A 17838-nucleotide genomic window follows, 5' to 3' on the forward strand; every position below is an offset into this window, starting at 1 on the left:
AGAAAACTTAAGTACTTTCTTACTTGAAGACGGCAAGGATGGTGCTGATGTGTGATGCTGGAGAATGGGAAAGTAGATTGCAACGACCACCCTTCTTACTACTACTATTCTCTAAGGATGACCGTTACTTAACTACTAACTCTACTTAACCGGTGTGATTAAAAATCACGTGGAAACCCTACCGAAAAATTTCGGCAGAATCTCCCCTGTACCGGTGACCATAATCATTAATACATAACATAATATACACAGCCACAGGCGGTTGGAACACATATCAAGCACACAAAAGGAATAACATCACCACGCAGTTTAATGAAATCAAATCATGCAAGCAATGAATAGAGGAAACAAAATAAAAACATACAATTAACTAACAGCGGAAGACTAAATGACTCATCTAATACATTCTTAATAAATGACAATCTTAATAAATTCCTAAACTAAGTCCCAAGGCTTCCATAGTCTTGGCATCACACACCATCCGCGCCACCTTGTCGCCTTCCTTGCTAAATCTTCTCTTTTCCTTTATCTGCAGTAAGAGGAGGTGTAGTCTATAAGCAAAATTTGCTTAGTAAGCGCTATCTAACTCACAAAAAACTCGATATGCATGTGTATAAATAAAAACATGCTAAAACTGAATGCTAACATGAAAAGCTACTCATGCTCATAAATAGCAAATAACAGTAAGCTAACTCATGCTCTTCTAATAGTAAAAAAACATACTGAAAGGCTAAACATGTAAGACAAGTCTATACTATCATGCTAGCATAAAGAATTTAACTTACTGAATTCTAAACACTTTCTGATTCTTATTAAACTTACTTAAAAACTTATTCTTCTATTTCACTTATTTAAAACTTATTCTTTAATACTTGTAAACTTTTGTAAACACATTATTTTATTAGTTCAAAAGCTTATACTTATAATACTTCAAAATAATAATCAACTTCTTCTTGGGCCCGGCAACTGTACTTACTATGCGCGCATCCCTAACTAGACCCGAGATAGCTGGTCCCGAATCTAGTAGGATTTGCTAGGTTATCTAAACCTAGGGACCGACTATGGGAGCCCAGCCCAAGGACTACTGAGAGTCCTGCATACTAGGTTATCTAAACCTAGGGACCGACTATGGGAGCCCAGCCCAAGGACTACTGAGAGTCCTGCATACTAGGTTATCTAAACCTAGGGACCGACTATGGGAGCCCAGCCCAAGGACTACTGAAAGTCCAGTACAGTGCCATTGATAAAAGTAAAATACTTGTTATCTCTTAATACTTCTAATATATAATGCCTCGGCATTTTCTTTAGCACCTTGTGTGCCAAAATCCCTAAAGTCTTGACTTTGAGATTTACTTAAGGCCTTGGCCTTTTTCTTTCTTTTCTTTATCTTTCTTATACTTGTTAATACTTCTAAAAGAATACTTCTTTAAAAGAAACTAAAATGTTTAAGCAAAATCTAACTTTGAAATGCTTAACCCAAAGATCTGCCTACTATGCTAATAAAATTCTGCATATTAAAATCTGCATACTATACTTATAAAAATCTGCATGCTATGCTTATAAAAATCTGCACACTAAAATGCTACATATTAAGCTGACACAATTCTGCATATTAAGCTCTAAAGAAACTAGAAACTGATTGTTTTAGAAGGAAGGCTACTCATGTACATCTAATAACATAAAAGAAACTAGAAATCTGCCCATGTTATTCCAATAGCAAAAGAACTAGAAATCTAAATCTGCACATGTTCATGTTATTTACTAAATCTAAATAGCAAAGGAACTGAATGAATATATAAATGCACACTTGAATGAATCTGTTCATGCCTACTTCTACTTGAATGAATATAAATGCTCACTTGAATAGATCTGCTCATGCTCATGCCTACTGGTGGGAGTTGTCTATAGTTCCACGGCAAGAAAGTAATATAAGGGAAGCAAAATGCTATACATAACTATTCAAACAAACATATATATATCAAATTCACAGCTTAACCCTTTTTATAAGCAACCCTAATTCTCCAAATCATGCTTCATCAGATGGCAAAGAAAACCAACAACATAAACTTCAATTCATGGCAATAAATGCTAACAAAACTGTGATGCTAATTAAGATAATAAGGAAATCTAAGTTTGATACCCATGTAAAACCTAAGCAAAGCTTACACTTTTATAGAGTAGAAGAGATCTAAATTGTCTCTAACAGCATACTGCTCATAGCCCTAATCCATGAAACCAATAGCATACACTTGATACACTTACCCATTCTAAATTAATCCTTACCCAGCTGAGCATAAGGAAAATTACTGCTGTTATCACAAAAGTTAACACGTGATGTGCTAAAACATGCACCCAATGGATCTACACAATCTAATTCTTCCCAACTAAGCATAGCATAAAGAAAAGTTGCTCATATAACTACCCATTGTAGTGTCCACAAAGAAACTACGTACTAGTTTATGCACTTCTTCGTGCTCACTGTCTGCCCACAAAAAACAAATGGACGACAATTATCTAAAATGACAATTCACAGTAGAAAACATGGCAGCAAGCTTCACAAGCAACTTCACAGCAACAATCATTCAAAACAAGGAAGCTCACGGCAGCAAACAACAACTCAACATACTTAACTCTTCCATATCCTTACTTTGAGTCTCACGGCAGTAGCCCTAAACCCAATCTTCACAACAAAAATTCTAAAGCAAGAAGAAACTAAATCCCTAGAAATTCCGAGATTCTCTACAACAAATCCGAAAGCTTAAAAGGGAAGAACAATCTTCTTTATAAAACTCACGGCACATTCACAAACAAGAGAAACTCTAAATCAAAGGCTCGAAACTATCTTACCGCAGGTGAGTAAGCGACTTACCTTGCTTCTTGGACTCACAACCGAACAAAAAGGGCTTCTAGGACTTTAGTCGTCCGCCGAAGATGATGCCCTAACTCCCTTTCGTTTTCTGCCCGAGCTCCGCCATCGTACGCAGAAGAGAAGGAGAGAATGGTTTAAGTCATGGGAAAACAGAGCATCAACTTATCCCTTTTTATAACTTAATATTTCTGTTAACTCCTTAAATAAATTCGCTATCTTTTCTAAACAGACAAGTCCAACATCAACTTATCCCTTTTATAATCCAATATTCTGTTAATTATTTTAAATAAATTCGCTACTTTTTCTAAACAAACAAATTCAACATCAACTTATCCCTTTTATAATATTCTGTTAATTATCTTAAATAAATTCGCTATCTTTTCTAAACAAACAAATCCAAGATCATCTTATCCCTTTTATAATATTCTGTTAACTATCTTAAATAAATTCGCTACCTTTTCTAAACAGAAAAATCTGTTTGCCCACCTGGTCAGCTGGGTTTTGACCGAGTCAAAGGTCGTGGGTTCAATTCTCGGCTTGGACATTTTTTTGTCGAAACTTCCTTCGTTTAGTAAAAATATCAAACGACCTCCAAAAAATACATAAAAATACTCTAAAAATTTCTAAAAATCCCTAGAATATTTCTATAGCATTTTTAAATATTTTTAAATTACTTTTAGGACTCTAATTGAGGAAATTTGGGTCGTTACAATTCCCCATATCTTATAAAAAGTTCGTCCTCGAACTTAGAATAATTTTGGATATTTCTATCTCATATTGTCCTCTTCTTGACATCTAGTTATGTAGAGAAACTTAAAATCGTCCCTACGCTTTCTAAACATATATACATATGTAAACAAAAGAAATCAAGAACTTCTATCTTACTTAAACATTTCTAAGCAAATACTCTATACTGCAAACAATAAGAAAGTATAAAAGAAAACTTAAGTACTTTCTTACTTGAAGACGGCAAGGATGGTGCTGATGTGTGATGCTGGAGAATGGGAACAGCTCTGATACCAACTGTAACGACCACCCTTCTTACTACTACTATTCTCTAAGGATGACCGTTACTTAACTACTAACTCTACTTAACCGGTGTGATTAAAAATCACGTGGAAACCCTACCGAAAAATTTCGGCAGAATCTCCCCTGTACCGGTGACCATAATCATTAATACATAACATAATATACACAGCCACAGGCGGTTGGAACACATATCAAGCACACAAAAGGAATAACATCACCACGCAGTTTAATGAAATCAAATCATGCAAGCAATGAATAGAGGAAACAAAATAAAAACATACAATTAACTAACAGCGGAAGACTAAATGACTCATCTAATACATTCTTAATAAATGACAATCTTAATAAATTCCTAAACTAAGTCCGAAGGCTTCCATAGTCCTGGCATCACACACCATCCGCGCCACCTTGTCGCCTTCCTTGCTAAATCTTCTCTTTTCCTTTATCTGCAGTAAGAGGAGGTGTAGTCTATAAGCAAAATTTGCTTAGTAAGCGCTATCTAACTCACAAAAAACTCGATATGCATGTGTATAAATAAAAACATGCTAAAACTGAATGCTAACATGAAAAGCTACTCATGCTCATAAATAGCAAATAACAGTAAGCTAACTCATGCTCTTCTAATAGTAAAAAAACATACTGAAAGGCTAAACATGTAAGACAAGTCTATACTATCATGCTAGCATAAAGAATTTAACTTACTGAATTCTAAACACTTTCTGATTCTTATTAAACTTACTTAAAAACTTATTCTTCTATTTCACTTATTTAAAACTTATTCTTTAATACTTGTAAACTTTTGTAAACACATTATTTTATTAGTTCAAAAGCTTATACTTATAATACTTCAAAATAATAATCAACTTCTTCTTGGGCCCGGCATCTGTACTTACTATGCGCGCATCCCTAACTAGACCCGAGATAGCTGGTCCCGAATCTAGTAGGATTTGCTAGGTTATCTAAACCTAGGGACCGACTATGGGAGCCCAGCCCAAGGACTACTGAGAGTCCTGCATACTAGGTTATCTAAACCTAGGGACCGACTATGGGAGCCCAGCCCAAGGACTACTGAGAGTCCTGCATACTAGGTTATCTAAACCTAGGGACCGACTATGGGAGCCCAGCCCAAGGACTACTGAAAGTCCAGTACAGTGCCATTGATAAAAGTAAAATACTTGTTATCTCTTAATACTTCTAATATATAATGCCTCGGCATTTTCTTTAGCACCTTGTGTGCCAAAATCCCTAAAGTCTTGACTTTGAGATTTACTTAAGGCCTTGGCCTTTTTCTTTCTTTTCTTTATCTTTCTTATACTTGTTAATACTTCTAAAAGAATACTTCTTTAAAAGAAACTAAAATGTTTAAGCAAAATCTAACTTTGAAATGCTTAACCCAAAGATCTGCCTACTATGCTAATAAAATTCTGCATATTAAAATCTGCATACTATACTTATAAAAATCTGCATGCTATCCTTATAAAAATCTGCACACTAAAATGCTACATATTAAGCTGACACAATTCTGCATATTAAGCTCTAAAGAAACTAGAAACTGATTGTTTTAGAAGGAAGGCTACTCATGTACATCTAATAACATAAAAGAAACTAGAAATCTGCCCATGTTATTCCAATAGCAAAAGAACTAGAAATCTAAATCTGCACATGTTCATGTTATTTACTAAATCTAAATAGCAAAGGAACTGAATGAATATATAAATGCACACTTGAATGAATCTGTTCATGCCTACTTCTACTTGAATGAATATAAATGCTCACTTGAATAGATCTGCTCATGCTCATGCCTACTGGTGGGAGTTGTCTATAGTTCCACGGCAAGAAAGTAATATAAGGGAAGCAAAATGCTATACATAACTATTCAAACAAACATATATATATCAAATTCACAGCTTAACCCTTTTTATAAGCAACCCTAATTCTCCAAATCATGCTTCATCAGATGGCAAAGAAAACCAACAACATAAACTTCAATTCATGGCAATAAATGCTAACAAAACTGTGATGCTAATTAAGATAATAAGGAAATCTAAGTTTGATACCCATGTAAAACCTAAGCAAAGCTTACACTTTTATAGAGTAGAAGAGATCCAAATTGTCTCTAACAGCATACTGCTCATAGCCCTAATCCATGAAACCAATAGCATACACTTGATACACTTACCCATTCTAAATTAATCCTTACCCAGCTGAGCATAAGGAAAATTACTGCTGTTATCACAAAAGTTAACACGTGATGTGCTAAAACATGCACCCAATGGATCTACACAATCTAATTCTTCCCAACTAAGCATAGCATAAAGAAAAGTTGCTCATATAACTACCCATTGTAGTGTCCACAAAGAAACTACGTACTAGTTTATGCACTTCTTCGTGCTCACTGTCTGCCCACAAAAAACAAATGGACGACAATTATCTAAAATGACAATTCACAGTAGAAAACATGGCAGCAAGCTTCACAAGCAACTTCACAGCAACAATCATTCAAAACAAGGAAGCTCACGGCAGCAAACAACAACTCAACATACTTAACTCTTCCATATCCTTACTTTGAGTCTCACGGCAGTAGCCCTAAACCCAATCTTCACAACAAAAATTCTAAAGCAAGAAGAAACTAAATCCCTAGAAATTCCGAGATTCTCTACAACAAATCCGAAAGCTTAAAAGGGAAGAACAATCTTCTTTATAAAACTCACGGCACATTCACAAACAAGAGAAACTCTAAATCAAAGGCTCGAAACTATCTTACCGCAGGTGAGTAAGCGACTTACCTTGCTTCTTGGACTCACAACCGAACAAAAAGGGCTTCTAGGACCTTAGTCGTCCGCCGAAGATGATGCCCTAACTCCCTTCCGTTTTCTGCCCGAGCTCCGCCATCGTACGCAGAAGAGAAGGAGAGAATGGTTTAAGTCATGGGAAAACAAAGCATCAACTTATCCCTTTTTATAACTTAATATTTCTGTTAACTCCTTAAATAAATTCGCTATCTTTTCTAAACAGACAAGTCCAACATCAACTTATCCCTTTTATAATCCAATATTCTGTTAATTATTTTAAATAAATTCGCTACTTTTTCTAAACAAACAAATTCAACATCAACTTATCCCTTTTATAATATTCTGTTAATTATCTTAAATAAATTCGCTATCTTTTCTAAACAAACAAATCCAAGATCATCTTATCCCTTTTATAATATTCTGTTAACTATCTTAAATAAATTCGCTACCTTTTCTAAACAGAAAAATCTGTTTGCCCACCTGGTCAGCTGGGTTTTGACCGAGTCAAAGGTCGTGGGTTCAATTCTCGGCTTGGACATTTTTTTGTCGAAACTTCCTTCGTTTAGTAAAAATATCAAACGACCTCCAAAAATTACATAAAAATACTCTAAAAATTTCTAAAAATCCCTAGAATATTTCTATAGCATTTTTAAATATTTTTAAATTACTTTTAGGACTCTAATTGAGGAAATTTGGGTCGTTACACTTTTTGTATCTTCTTCTTTTCTTTCTTTCCAATCCCATCCGAGAGCTCTAGAAAGTGCTAGCACACTTGGAGCTCTCTTCTCCATCCTTTGAGTGTGAGAGACACTCCTTGTTCGTGTGGATATCATTAGAGGAGTGTCTACGTTGACACTCTCGAGATCCGGCGTACCGTTGGACGAGCGGGATTTGCGAGGGCACGCAACAAAGGTTAAAATTCTTAACATGTAGATCTAGGAGTAGATCTAAAAAGGTTTTTCAAACTCGTATTTGGTTTTTCCAAAAAATTTTTTTACCTTGCACGGATCCGTTGGCCTTGGGTGATTCGGGGTTTCCGCGACGCGAAAAGCGGTTTTCGCGGCCCGAAAAACCCAACATGTCGTGCAGGCTGAACAGAACAACTACCCCACACAGCAGTCGAATGGAGTTCGACACTAATTGATGAAGGGAGATGCGAAAGTATTTACAAACAGCGGGAAAGAGAGGGTGAATAGGAAACCGCAGACCGGCGGTAAACTGATTCCTAATGAAGCAAAGACAGTTGGATGGCGGAGAGTTTGCCCGATCGGAAGGAGAAGGAAGAACAACTTTGTATTCAAAAGGGAACTCAAAGGCAATTGTTAGAATCTCAGCGTCACTGGCGTCAAACCTGGACTCAGTAGAGGTGTACCAAAGCTCAGGGACACCGACAGGCGGCTGTGAGGAACTTGCCATCGAAAAAAAACAAAGGTAGCGAAAGGATGCGAGGGGATGGAAAAAAACAAAGGTAGCGAAAGGATGCAAGGGGAAGGAAGACTATTAGAAGAATATCGATGGAACACAGACGAAGAAACGTGAAAAACTCGAAGACAGGTGCGATTGGAAGGAAGCTTACTGGAAGGTCGCCGGAGGAGCAGGAAAGGAGGAATGTCGCCGGAGCACAAAGGCGGAGTTATCGCCGAAGAGCAAGAAGACGGAGATGCGAAGGAGGAGGAGGCGACGCGCACGGGCTTATAAGCCTCGGGGTCGGCCGACCAGAGTCGTCCGATCTAGATCGCGGAAACCCAGGCAGAAATCGGGTTGTTGAATTTGAAGCACCAAACGTCACATCGCTAGTGGATATCTGTCTGTCACGTCAAGCGTGCGGTGGCAGCGGGCGGGACACGTGGCACCTCGCCACAGACCGACATTTAATGAGGGAAATTAAAATGCATGGGGGCACACTTAGCCTTAATGCGCAGGGATTTGTACGATTTCTCAGAAATATAGGTGATGTAAGCCCGGATCTCGCTCGGCCAAGACAACTCAAGAAAGGATTTCCAAGTATAAATGTTCATTGCACCGATCGGCTTAAGGGAGCAGACCTATGTCTGAACAACAATCTTCAACAGGTCGATCGGCACAGAGCGGTCACATAGCCGACCATTGAGCCACTTAGTCCGAGCAGAAACCAAGGAGTGTTGAAGTCAATCAAATTGAAAGTTTCACAGACAATTTTGTCCAGTCAGTCGGACTTGCAGTCTTTTTCGACTAGACTTGAGGGGGAGATATGTGATGCAGTGATAAGGAGGGGGCCCACCCCGTGGAGGATAGCTGCCTCAGTGGAGGTCAAAATCAAGGCGGTCAACGCTCAGATATCATCGGGTAGTTGGGTGATCATGCCCGACCGGGGGGAGAAGGTACCGATCTGATCTCAGGGGAAGAAGGTTCCGATCCGATCTCGCCTTTGACACAGGGAAGTGTCAAATGACCGATGCTCAAGGGATGATGTGCAGAAGTCGGGCCGAGCAGCTACCCTGCTCAGCCTTGCGATAAGGCTCAGTATTGGAACAGTGGAGCCTCGACCGACCGGATGAGACACAAGAATAGCAGAGTTACGACCGAGCGGACACATGAATAGGAGTAGCAAAGTTCTGGCCGAGCGAACAGGACACAAGAGCAACGAAGTTCCGGCCGAACGACCAACCCACTCGGCCTAGCAGCATACTCCCTTTGTTATCCATCGACATCCTTTTAGGAGTTAGTGCCGCTGACACGGGGCGTGAACAACCAGAAGATTGTATGACGGAAGTTTCCACTGTCACTTCAGAGATATGCTCGGTCCGTTAAGGTACTGTGTCAAGGGCACTTTACTGACAAGTCTTTTCAGAGAAAACTTTGGGAAGCATGCTCGTCTTGGGAAGTATGCACGCGCGCTACAGGAACTTTATTTAAGGGGGTTCCAAGAATCGACGGAGATATGCAATAGACACTATTTGTGCTACTGTTCATTCTTGTTGTTGCTCCACCTTCTACATCATCTCCGGTGACTGACTTGAGCGTCGGAGAGTCCCGGGGATCCCTTCACTGGCTCGGCACTGACGTAATCTGTATTGCAGGTTGGAGCAGAGTCTACAAGCGATCAACGAGAGCACCACATCCTCAATTTTCTATCTCATCAATTTTCAGACAGGATCATACTTATATCATAATCATGTTAGCTCAAGATTCTCCTATGCAAACGGATTGCGCTAAGTCTCCCTTTATAGTCGCGCTATCAAAGGATTTTTCTTAGCGATTCCTAGGGAGAGGGAGATATAGAAACATTGGGAGCTAATTCATTGTCTCGCTAGTTGAATTCCATTAAGATTCTTTGCTTGGCATTGAGGTTATTCTATGATTAAATATAATTAGTGCTTTTATTCACGTCATTTTAATGCATCATTAAAGACCCAAATAAAGTAAATAATAGTAGAAGAAAGAAAAACGAAGACTTGGCTAGTCTTCATTTCTCCCCACTTTTTTTTTAATTTGTTCCTTCAAGTCTTCAAAGTAAAGGTTAAAGACTTAAAAAGGTTAATATCTTCTTACAAATATCTTTTATTTAATTCCATTAATGAAAAAAATAATTAAAAAAAGATGACTAAGATTCGAATTTGTCCTATGTCCTATATTCTATCATAAATATAATTAGGGCCTGTTAACATCATTCTAACGCATCATTAAAGGCTTAAATAAAATAATTATAACAGAAGATAAGCGAAGACTCACTAGTTTTCATTTCCCACCATCTTTAATTCAACAACTACAAAAAAAAGGGTAATTTTAATTATAGTTTTTTATTTTAAAAATATTAAAAAATACATAATATAAAACAAAATTACTTTATCTATCAAAATTATTCAAATTAGATTAAAATTGTTTTAACTTATTTAAAATCATTTTAGAATTGTTATGATGATTATATATAATAATTTTAATTAAGGTTAAATAATTTAAGTAAGTTATTAAAAAATATTTTGATTAAAAAGTTTCAATTTCATGCGGTGCAGCTAAGCAACACCTGACCACATCCCTGTTTATGTATAAATAATACAGCCACAGCCTCACATCTCCACGTCTCGAGTTCTCGATCCACCGCATCGACTCACCGGCTCACCGCGAGTTGGCAGCAGCATGAAGACCGGCGCAGGTTTGGACGCCGACGGCGAGTCTCCCCTGCTCTCCTCCTCCGGATCCGGCAGCGGGGCTGCCCATTCGGCGTGGCGTTCTCCGGTTCCATACGTCTTCGGCGGCCTGGCCGCCACGCTCGGCGTCATCGCCCTCGCCCTCCTCGTCCTCGCCTGCTCCTACTACTGGAACCTCGACTCCGGCGACGACGAAAAGCCCCGCGACGCTGATGACTCCGGGAGTTCCGCCGTCCTCGAGGATCGTTTCCTCGTCATCATGCCCGGGGACGCGGTCCCCACTGTCCTGGCAATCCCCATTGCCAAACGCGCCGCCGCCGTCGACAGCAGCAGCAACAACAACAGCAACTCCGACCGAGACAACCAGCAGCTCTCAATTCCGGTAGCCTCACCGGAGGATAACCAGTCGGAGCCCCGAAGCCATTGAAACGGCCTGTGCTCATCGATATCGATCTTGTTCTGCTTGCATGACCAGCGAACGCAAAAATTTGGAACTCTATGAATCCCCAAATTTTCGAATAGTAAAAACTGTGAATTCTCGATCAATTTTATTTGCTGAAGAGAAGAGAAGAAGACAAGCGAGCACGTGACGAGCACGTGGTGGATGCGGATGCGGCGAGCCGAGGACGTGCGACAGTCAGGACGGCGTTCCACAGACCCCAACCTGTTCCGAAATCTTTAATAACGCGATAATAGGCATGGTCAATTATTAGGAACTGATATTTAAGATTTATCCTTCATAGGTCTATAATTTCTATAGTTATATTTATCTTAGATCGACACTATAAAAAAGTTAACGGATCAATTTTTTTTTAATAACGCGATACGTGTCTTTTACTGATATCGTAACGTCCGCTCATGAATCCCTTGAAAAGTGAGGTCGCCACCTTAATCTGAAAACGAGTGAATCATGAGAGGTTATTCAACTTTACCCGAATAATCTTTCTAAATAAAATACCTCCTATATCACATTAAAAGGTAAAGTTATCATCTAGCTATCCTTCTAAGACAGTCTCAGATATTGTGGAAGGGATAGATCATTTGGGGGTATTTTATTATATCACAATGATCTTTTATATGAGAAGATCAGATATCTAATAAAATATTTTTTAGAAAATTATATATATATATATATTTTTAGTATGCATCATGTCTCCAATTTAAATTGATTAATTCTGGGATGATCAATTTGAGCTTACGGTAATTTTTTATCGGTCATAAGAATAAATTAAAAAATTCTCGTAATGAACGACTTATCAATCTAACATTTTTAGGTCTATCGCTCATTAAAAAAATTTATTCGTTAATTTATTGTTTGGTACACCATTGTCCTAAGTAAAATTAATAATAAAAAACCTCCTATATCATTAATTTGATCCTGTCTGAAATTGAAGAAGACGACGTACTGGGTAGGTGGCGTCAAGGTTGACCACGAGAAAACTCCGAGTAGGAGGGACATGGTATCGTAATCGAGCCTGCGTATCAAAAAGAAGAGCTAGAAGAAGACGTCAATGACCGGGCCAAGAAGGGGTCTCTGACGTAGGCATTCCGACGCTCAAGTCAGACAAAGGGCGGAGGAAGAAATGAAGAACAGAGCTAATGAACAGTGAATTCTGATAACGAAACTTATATGCGCCTATAAGTGGAGACGCTTTATGTACTGTTGTTTTCTCTCTTGTACAAATATCAATACATTTCCAAAATATGACCAACCAATTTGATATACCACAATCTTTTCTATAGACCCACAATGTTTGTGCTTTGCAGAGTAGAAGCTTCCACTGTACAAATTACCCAGGACATACTGGCTTGATTGTCTTATAATGATTACACAAAACTCCAAAAATGAATATTAAATTGTTGGATTAATGTGTCATTAATACGCTTTGATAGTAGATCAATCGAGTTCCCTCTAATGTCCGGTTGAATCTCGTTCTCGAACAGGATCGGATCGACTACGGAATGATGATCACAAGGACTCGGCATCCACTCGGATAAAGAGTTCAGCCGAATCATTAGTCTAGTATATTTAGTCAAATTAAAAGAACTTAGTTCTGAATTGAACTAGGATGACTCAAAATTCTATCAAATCAGGAGGACTCAAGATTGACGAATTAAATTATTCAACCGAGTCACATGACCGTACTAGCTCCAAATATTAACTTCTCTCTCATTTTGACCTGTCTTATCAATTAATTTCCTTAACTTCAACCCTAATTTTAAGGATCATTCCTGATCATCATGGTTAATTAATCCAGTCGTGCACGACTCAAATTGCCATCGGACATTAAAACGTTTGGCCGCGACGCGAAACTAATAATAATAAATGCCAAGGGAGGAAGCCGTTGCATGGTGTCCACGTATCGTCGCCGAAATGGAGAGCGACAAATAGAGAAGTAGCAGCCGTTACAAGTAGGAGATGTAACTTTTTGCCGCCTGATTCACCTGTTTTCTGTGGGTCACTCTCAGGCTGTAATTATATTTGTATATCTAAATAATTATTAATTATCTCGTTAAAAGAAGTATTTTTTTAGTTCTATAATCGAAATTAAGCCATGATTTGTTCATTCAGATCAGAGGTGTAAACCGATCAAATCGGTCCGTGAGCTTTTTAACTGATTAAAAAAATATTCAATTAATATTTAAAATTATTAAATTCGAACCAAAGTTAAACATATTTAAATATTTTTTAAATTAATTAAATTTGAACTTATACTATTTAATTCGCTTGTTTACGAATTCACTTGAATCGATTCAAATTATAATTCAAATATGTTCAAATCGAGGTTCAAACAATTCAAATCGAATTTGAATTTTATTTTAAATCGAACTCGAATTAAATATCAATATTTTCATTATTCACTCAAATTTTAGATGATGCTATTATTAGGCAAATATTAAAAAAACACGGTTCCTTCTAAAAAAATAATAAGAAAAAAGACACCTCTCGTATTTTTTTTATTAAAAATATTATTATTTCAACACTATTGTAGCAAATGAGAAGTAGTTATTACAATTTTTAAAAAAATAATGTAATACAGTTAAATATATACAGCCCATTATTTAAAACGGACCGGCCCACGTAAAGAGCAACCCAAAACACGGGTATTTTTTTTTAAAAATGGCCCATGGTTTAACAATTGTTTAAGCTATTTTAGGGTTCTGTTTACTGTAATGGGATGGAATGGAGGAGAGAGGAGGGGAGAGGTCTGTGCCCTATTCGGGGTGGGGGGTTTCGCCTTTTTTTTGCAGCCTATTCGGGCGGGGGCGAAAAGATCGACGTTATCCTCGACGCCGCCGCGGCCGCCGTCATCGCCGCACGCCAGCGCCGCCCAAGACGCGAGCCCTCTGCCGTTCGCCGCGCGCGAGCTTCGGCAAAGGGGCCTCGTCGACGATCAGCGGACACGCAACTCTGAAGTTCGCGAGGAACGGATAAACTGGTAAGTTAACTTCTCCAAGCAAGGGGACTGCTGCCCTTCTCGGGCCCTGCTCTCTGTGGCTTCGCCCGGCCTGGCCGCGCCACCGAGGTGTAATGCGCCTTCCCCGGCGGCGACTCTTGAAGTCGTCAGCCCCCTGCCCGATTCGGCCGCCGGGGAGGTGGTGTCTACATCGATTGTCTCGCCGAAGGAATGCGCCAGTTCTCTAGGCCCTAGCTCTTCCCTCCCTCCCCTCATCCAGGTATTTAGTTCCAAAGCTCCTTCTGATATCTCTGCCGCACTTTACTTTTGCCTGATCAATAGTTGAATGCGGTAATTTGGCTGGTTAATCTTGTCGTTTCATGTTATTATGATACTGACAGGGTACTAAGAAACACATTCCATAATACGTGTGTTTAATACTCCTGATTGCTAACTTGGACGATCTGAATGTTTGGAACTTTTCAATTTTGGAATTTGAATGCTACCATAGATCATTCCTCACCAGTTTAATATTCATTAGTGAAGATTGATTAGCCTTGAAATTAAGGACCTGCTTTGTAGGAAAGAAACAGGAATAAGGGAAGAGAAAAGAAAGAAAATCTATGTCGAGATAGGTAGGGAAATTTTTGTTCTTTAGTTCAGACAGATAAGAGAAGGGCATTTGTTTCTTTATAGACCGTGAAATCTTTCTTTCTGGAATTGAGATTTATTGAGATACAGACGATAGGTTTGACCAATGTTAGACATTTAAAATTTATGTTGTTTTTCTATGTTGTTCTAATCAAGCAAAGAAATTTATGTAATACACTCCAGTAAGGAAAGAGAACATGTTTTTTGCTCTTTTATTTTTGTTTCTTTGTCTTCATTTTTTGTCCATCTTCTTTTTCTTCCCTTCTACTATTTCTATCATACAAAACGTTGTATTTGATGCAAGGCATGCTATCTAAATCTAAGAAAGCAATCCAATGAAAATAAGAACATAAATTCTTGTTAGTTTTTATTGCCTTCATAATCCTTACCTTAGTTAATAAACCCTGAATTAGAGTCTAAGAAGTGACAAAATCATCTAAATTTTTGTCTTTGCAACCAAAACAACTGCAACATAGAAATCAACATAGTTTAAAATTTTCAATTAGAATCTTTTAATCAGGACACTGCAATATGGACATAAAAGCACACAGATTGTAGCTAACTGCTGAGTCTTTTCCTCTTACATGATCAAGTTATCAACAAAGAGTTGAGTTGGCCACCCTTAGGTTTTGTGTTCTGCTATGTATTTTGTGTGGCTTTTCTTATTTGCTATTCTTATCATTTCAAATAAACTAAAAACCTCTAAAGTGTTAACGGCGGTGGTGTAACCTCTCAGTATCCTTATCTTTTAAGGCTTGTACTAGGTGTTAACTAAAATCATTTTGTGAAAGATGATAATGGAGATAGCTACAACGCCTCTAATTGTCTGTCTTCTTTAAGTTTTTTAATGAATGTTAGTCCTACTCTATTAGGATTAATAGAAAAACTATGTTGAAGATTTTCTTTGGAGATTTGCGTCATGTATGTTTTGAAGTATAGTATGCTTTTATCTTCTTCTCTGCTTCTATTGGGCAAATTGATGTTTATGGTCTAAGAGAGGTTCATCCCACATCCTATTGATGAAGATCTACTACAGTTGTACCTTGGAATTAAGCATGGCAAAGTACTTCACACCAAGGGTGTCTCTTGTTCATTGGGTTGTGCTTAGCATGTCTCCAAGGTCTTTTTGTATTTTCTGCATTTTTAATGTTATATTATTCTTGCTAAAACGTATTCGAGGTATATTTTCGTTTTCTATTATCCTAAACATTTCTTGCTCAAATCTTTAAAGTACCAAATGCTGCCAGCTTTAGTAACAGCAAATAAGTGGGACTTAGCTGCATTCACAAATGCTATCAATTGGTCTTAATATTTGTGTTTCAATTAAATATATTTGGAAAGGTCTTCTTTAAGCCACTTGGTATTGATTGGCATCAACGTCTGTTGTGATCCAAGTACCATGTCTGCTAACACTATATGTTGTTTAATAGTCATAAATCATATATTTCAGTGTTTACATGCAAGTCTTTTTTTTTTTTTTTCCTGTGTCCAGAGTTCTAAAATTAAGCCTCTATTGAAGACTCTAGTTAGATTTGGAGACCGTGCAACCAGTGATGTTGTTGTCAGGATAAGGACCCATGAAGGTCGTGACAATTGGTTCTATTGTCACTCAGGTATTCTCATCGATAAAAGCAAGTACTTTGCGGAGCGCCTATCTGATGACTGGCCAACATGTCAGATCCTGGATTCACGATACTGTGTTGAAGTTTATTGTGAAGAATTTGAGTTTAATTCTTATGTCGTTGCCCTCCGCCTTCTTTATGCGAAAGAACCACAAACTCGGTATGGTGTAAGAAACACAATTGATATCCTTCAGGTTGCTGTTCGCCTTGGTTGTCATCAGCTTAGCCAATATTGTATTGACTATTTGGAATCTGTTCCCTGGGAAGAAGCTGACGAGGAGCAGATCTTGAAGATAATACCTCATCTTGGTTCTCAATACGAGGAGATCCTCGCACGTCTCCAGCCAGTCAATCCAATTTCAGTAATCAGTATTTTCATGTCAACTCTCCGCTTTGCTACATCATCACTTCCGCAGTCTGTGCGAGACATGAAATCCAGTGCTCAAGATCAGCTTGAGTATATGCTTACTGAGGATGATGATGCTCCCATGCTGACCTTGGATAATCAAGACATTAAATTGGCAGTGAAGAATTGTGTCAGTGATCTTCTAAGCCGATTCAATTGTCATCTAGAATCTATTTTGTATGAATCTCAAGAGATTGTTACGAAGATAAACATGGAGAATAGGTTGCAGCCCTTCCTCACTGATATCTCATGGATTTGTCAGATCTTGAATAAGATGGAAATGATGAAACATCTGGCTCACTATTGGCTGGAAGCATCTCCAAATATAGTTAAAGTCACTGAAAAAATGGACGCCGAAGCTGCTGACTTACTAGAGATCAAATTGAAAGTAATTGAAGTAACCTCTAAGGTTCTCGACTCAGTTGTATTTGGACATGTGATAGCCCCAACAGCGGCGAGGCTACTCATGGTGAATGTCTGGCTGCCTTTTATGCAGAGGGCGAGGCCTTTATTTGAGCAACCCAATTCCGATCACGAAGAAGGCTCGACACTTAAAATTGACTGTGAGATCTGGCTGGGACTTGAATCGGCTTTTGTTTCTATTATTCTCACATTGCCATCTGACAACCAGGCTGAAATATTAGCAGAATGGTTGAAATCGGAGCATGTTCGATATCCTGACCTTACAGAAGCACTCGAGACATGGTGTTATCGCTCAAAGGTCGCTAAAAAGAGGCTGTCTTTGTTTGGTGCCATTGGCAATGGAAAGAGTTCTTAATGTCCACCTTAGTCACCTTCTGTAGCATTGCTCTAATACTATATTTCCCTCATCAACGCATCAAACGCTTCTGAGTATAAGTCTTGTATACGGCCTCTGTAATGAAGTCAGATTTTAGTTTTGTTTTTGGTGACTAGATGTTGTATCTAACTCCAAGTAGACATGC

General features: G+C 38.3%; 2 protein-coding genes across 2 annotated transcripts; both read left to right on the forward strand.

Annotated features, from left to right (window-relative positions):
* Nucleotides 1-10752: 10752 nt before the first annotated feature.
* On the forward strand, nucleotides 10753-11610 carry LOC121982968 (protein GLUTAMINE DUMPER 2-like). The gene has a single exon (XM_042535964.1). The coding sequence runs from the start codon at nucleotides 10807-10809 to the stop codon at nucleotides 11242-11244; it is 438 nt and encodes a 145-aa protein (XP_042391898.1). The 5' UTR covers nucleotides 10753-10806; the 3' UTR covers nucleotides 11245-11610.
* Nucleotides 11611-14261: 2651 nt separating this feature from the next.
* Nucleotides 14262-17793, forward strand: LOC121980812 (BTB/POZ domain-containing protein At3g05675-like; the record flags this gene model as incomplete). Its single annotated transcript, XM_042533035.1, has 2 exons — nucleotides 14262-14495; nucleotides 16359-17793. Coding segments are annotated over 2 exons (1548 nt in total), but the record flags the coding sequence as incomplete, so codon positions are not given.
* Nucleotides 17794-17838: the final 45 nt, after the last annotated feature.

The sequence above is a fragment of the Zingiber officinale genome, chromosome 5A (genome assembly GCF_018446385.1).
Source record: "Zingiber officinale cultivar Zhangliang chromosome 5A, Zo_v1.1, whole genome shotgun sequence".
Classification (NCBI taxonomy): Eukaryota; Viridiplantae; Streptophyta; class Magnoliopsida; order Zingiberales; family Zingiberaceae; genus Zingiber; species Zingiber officinale.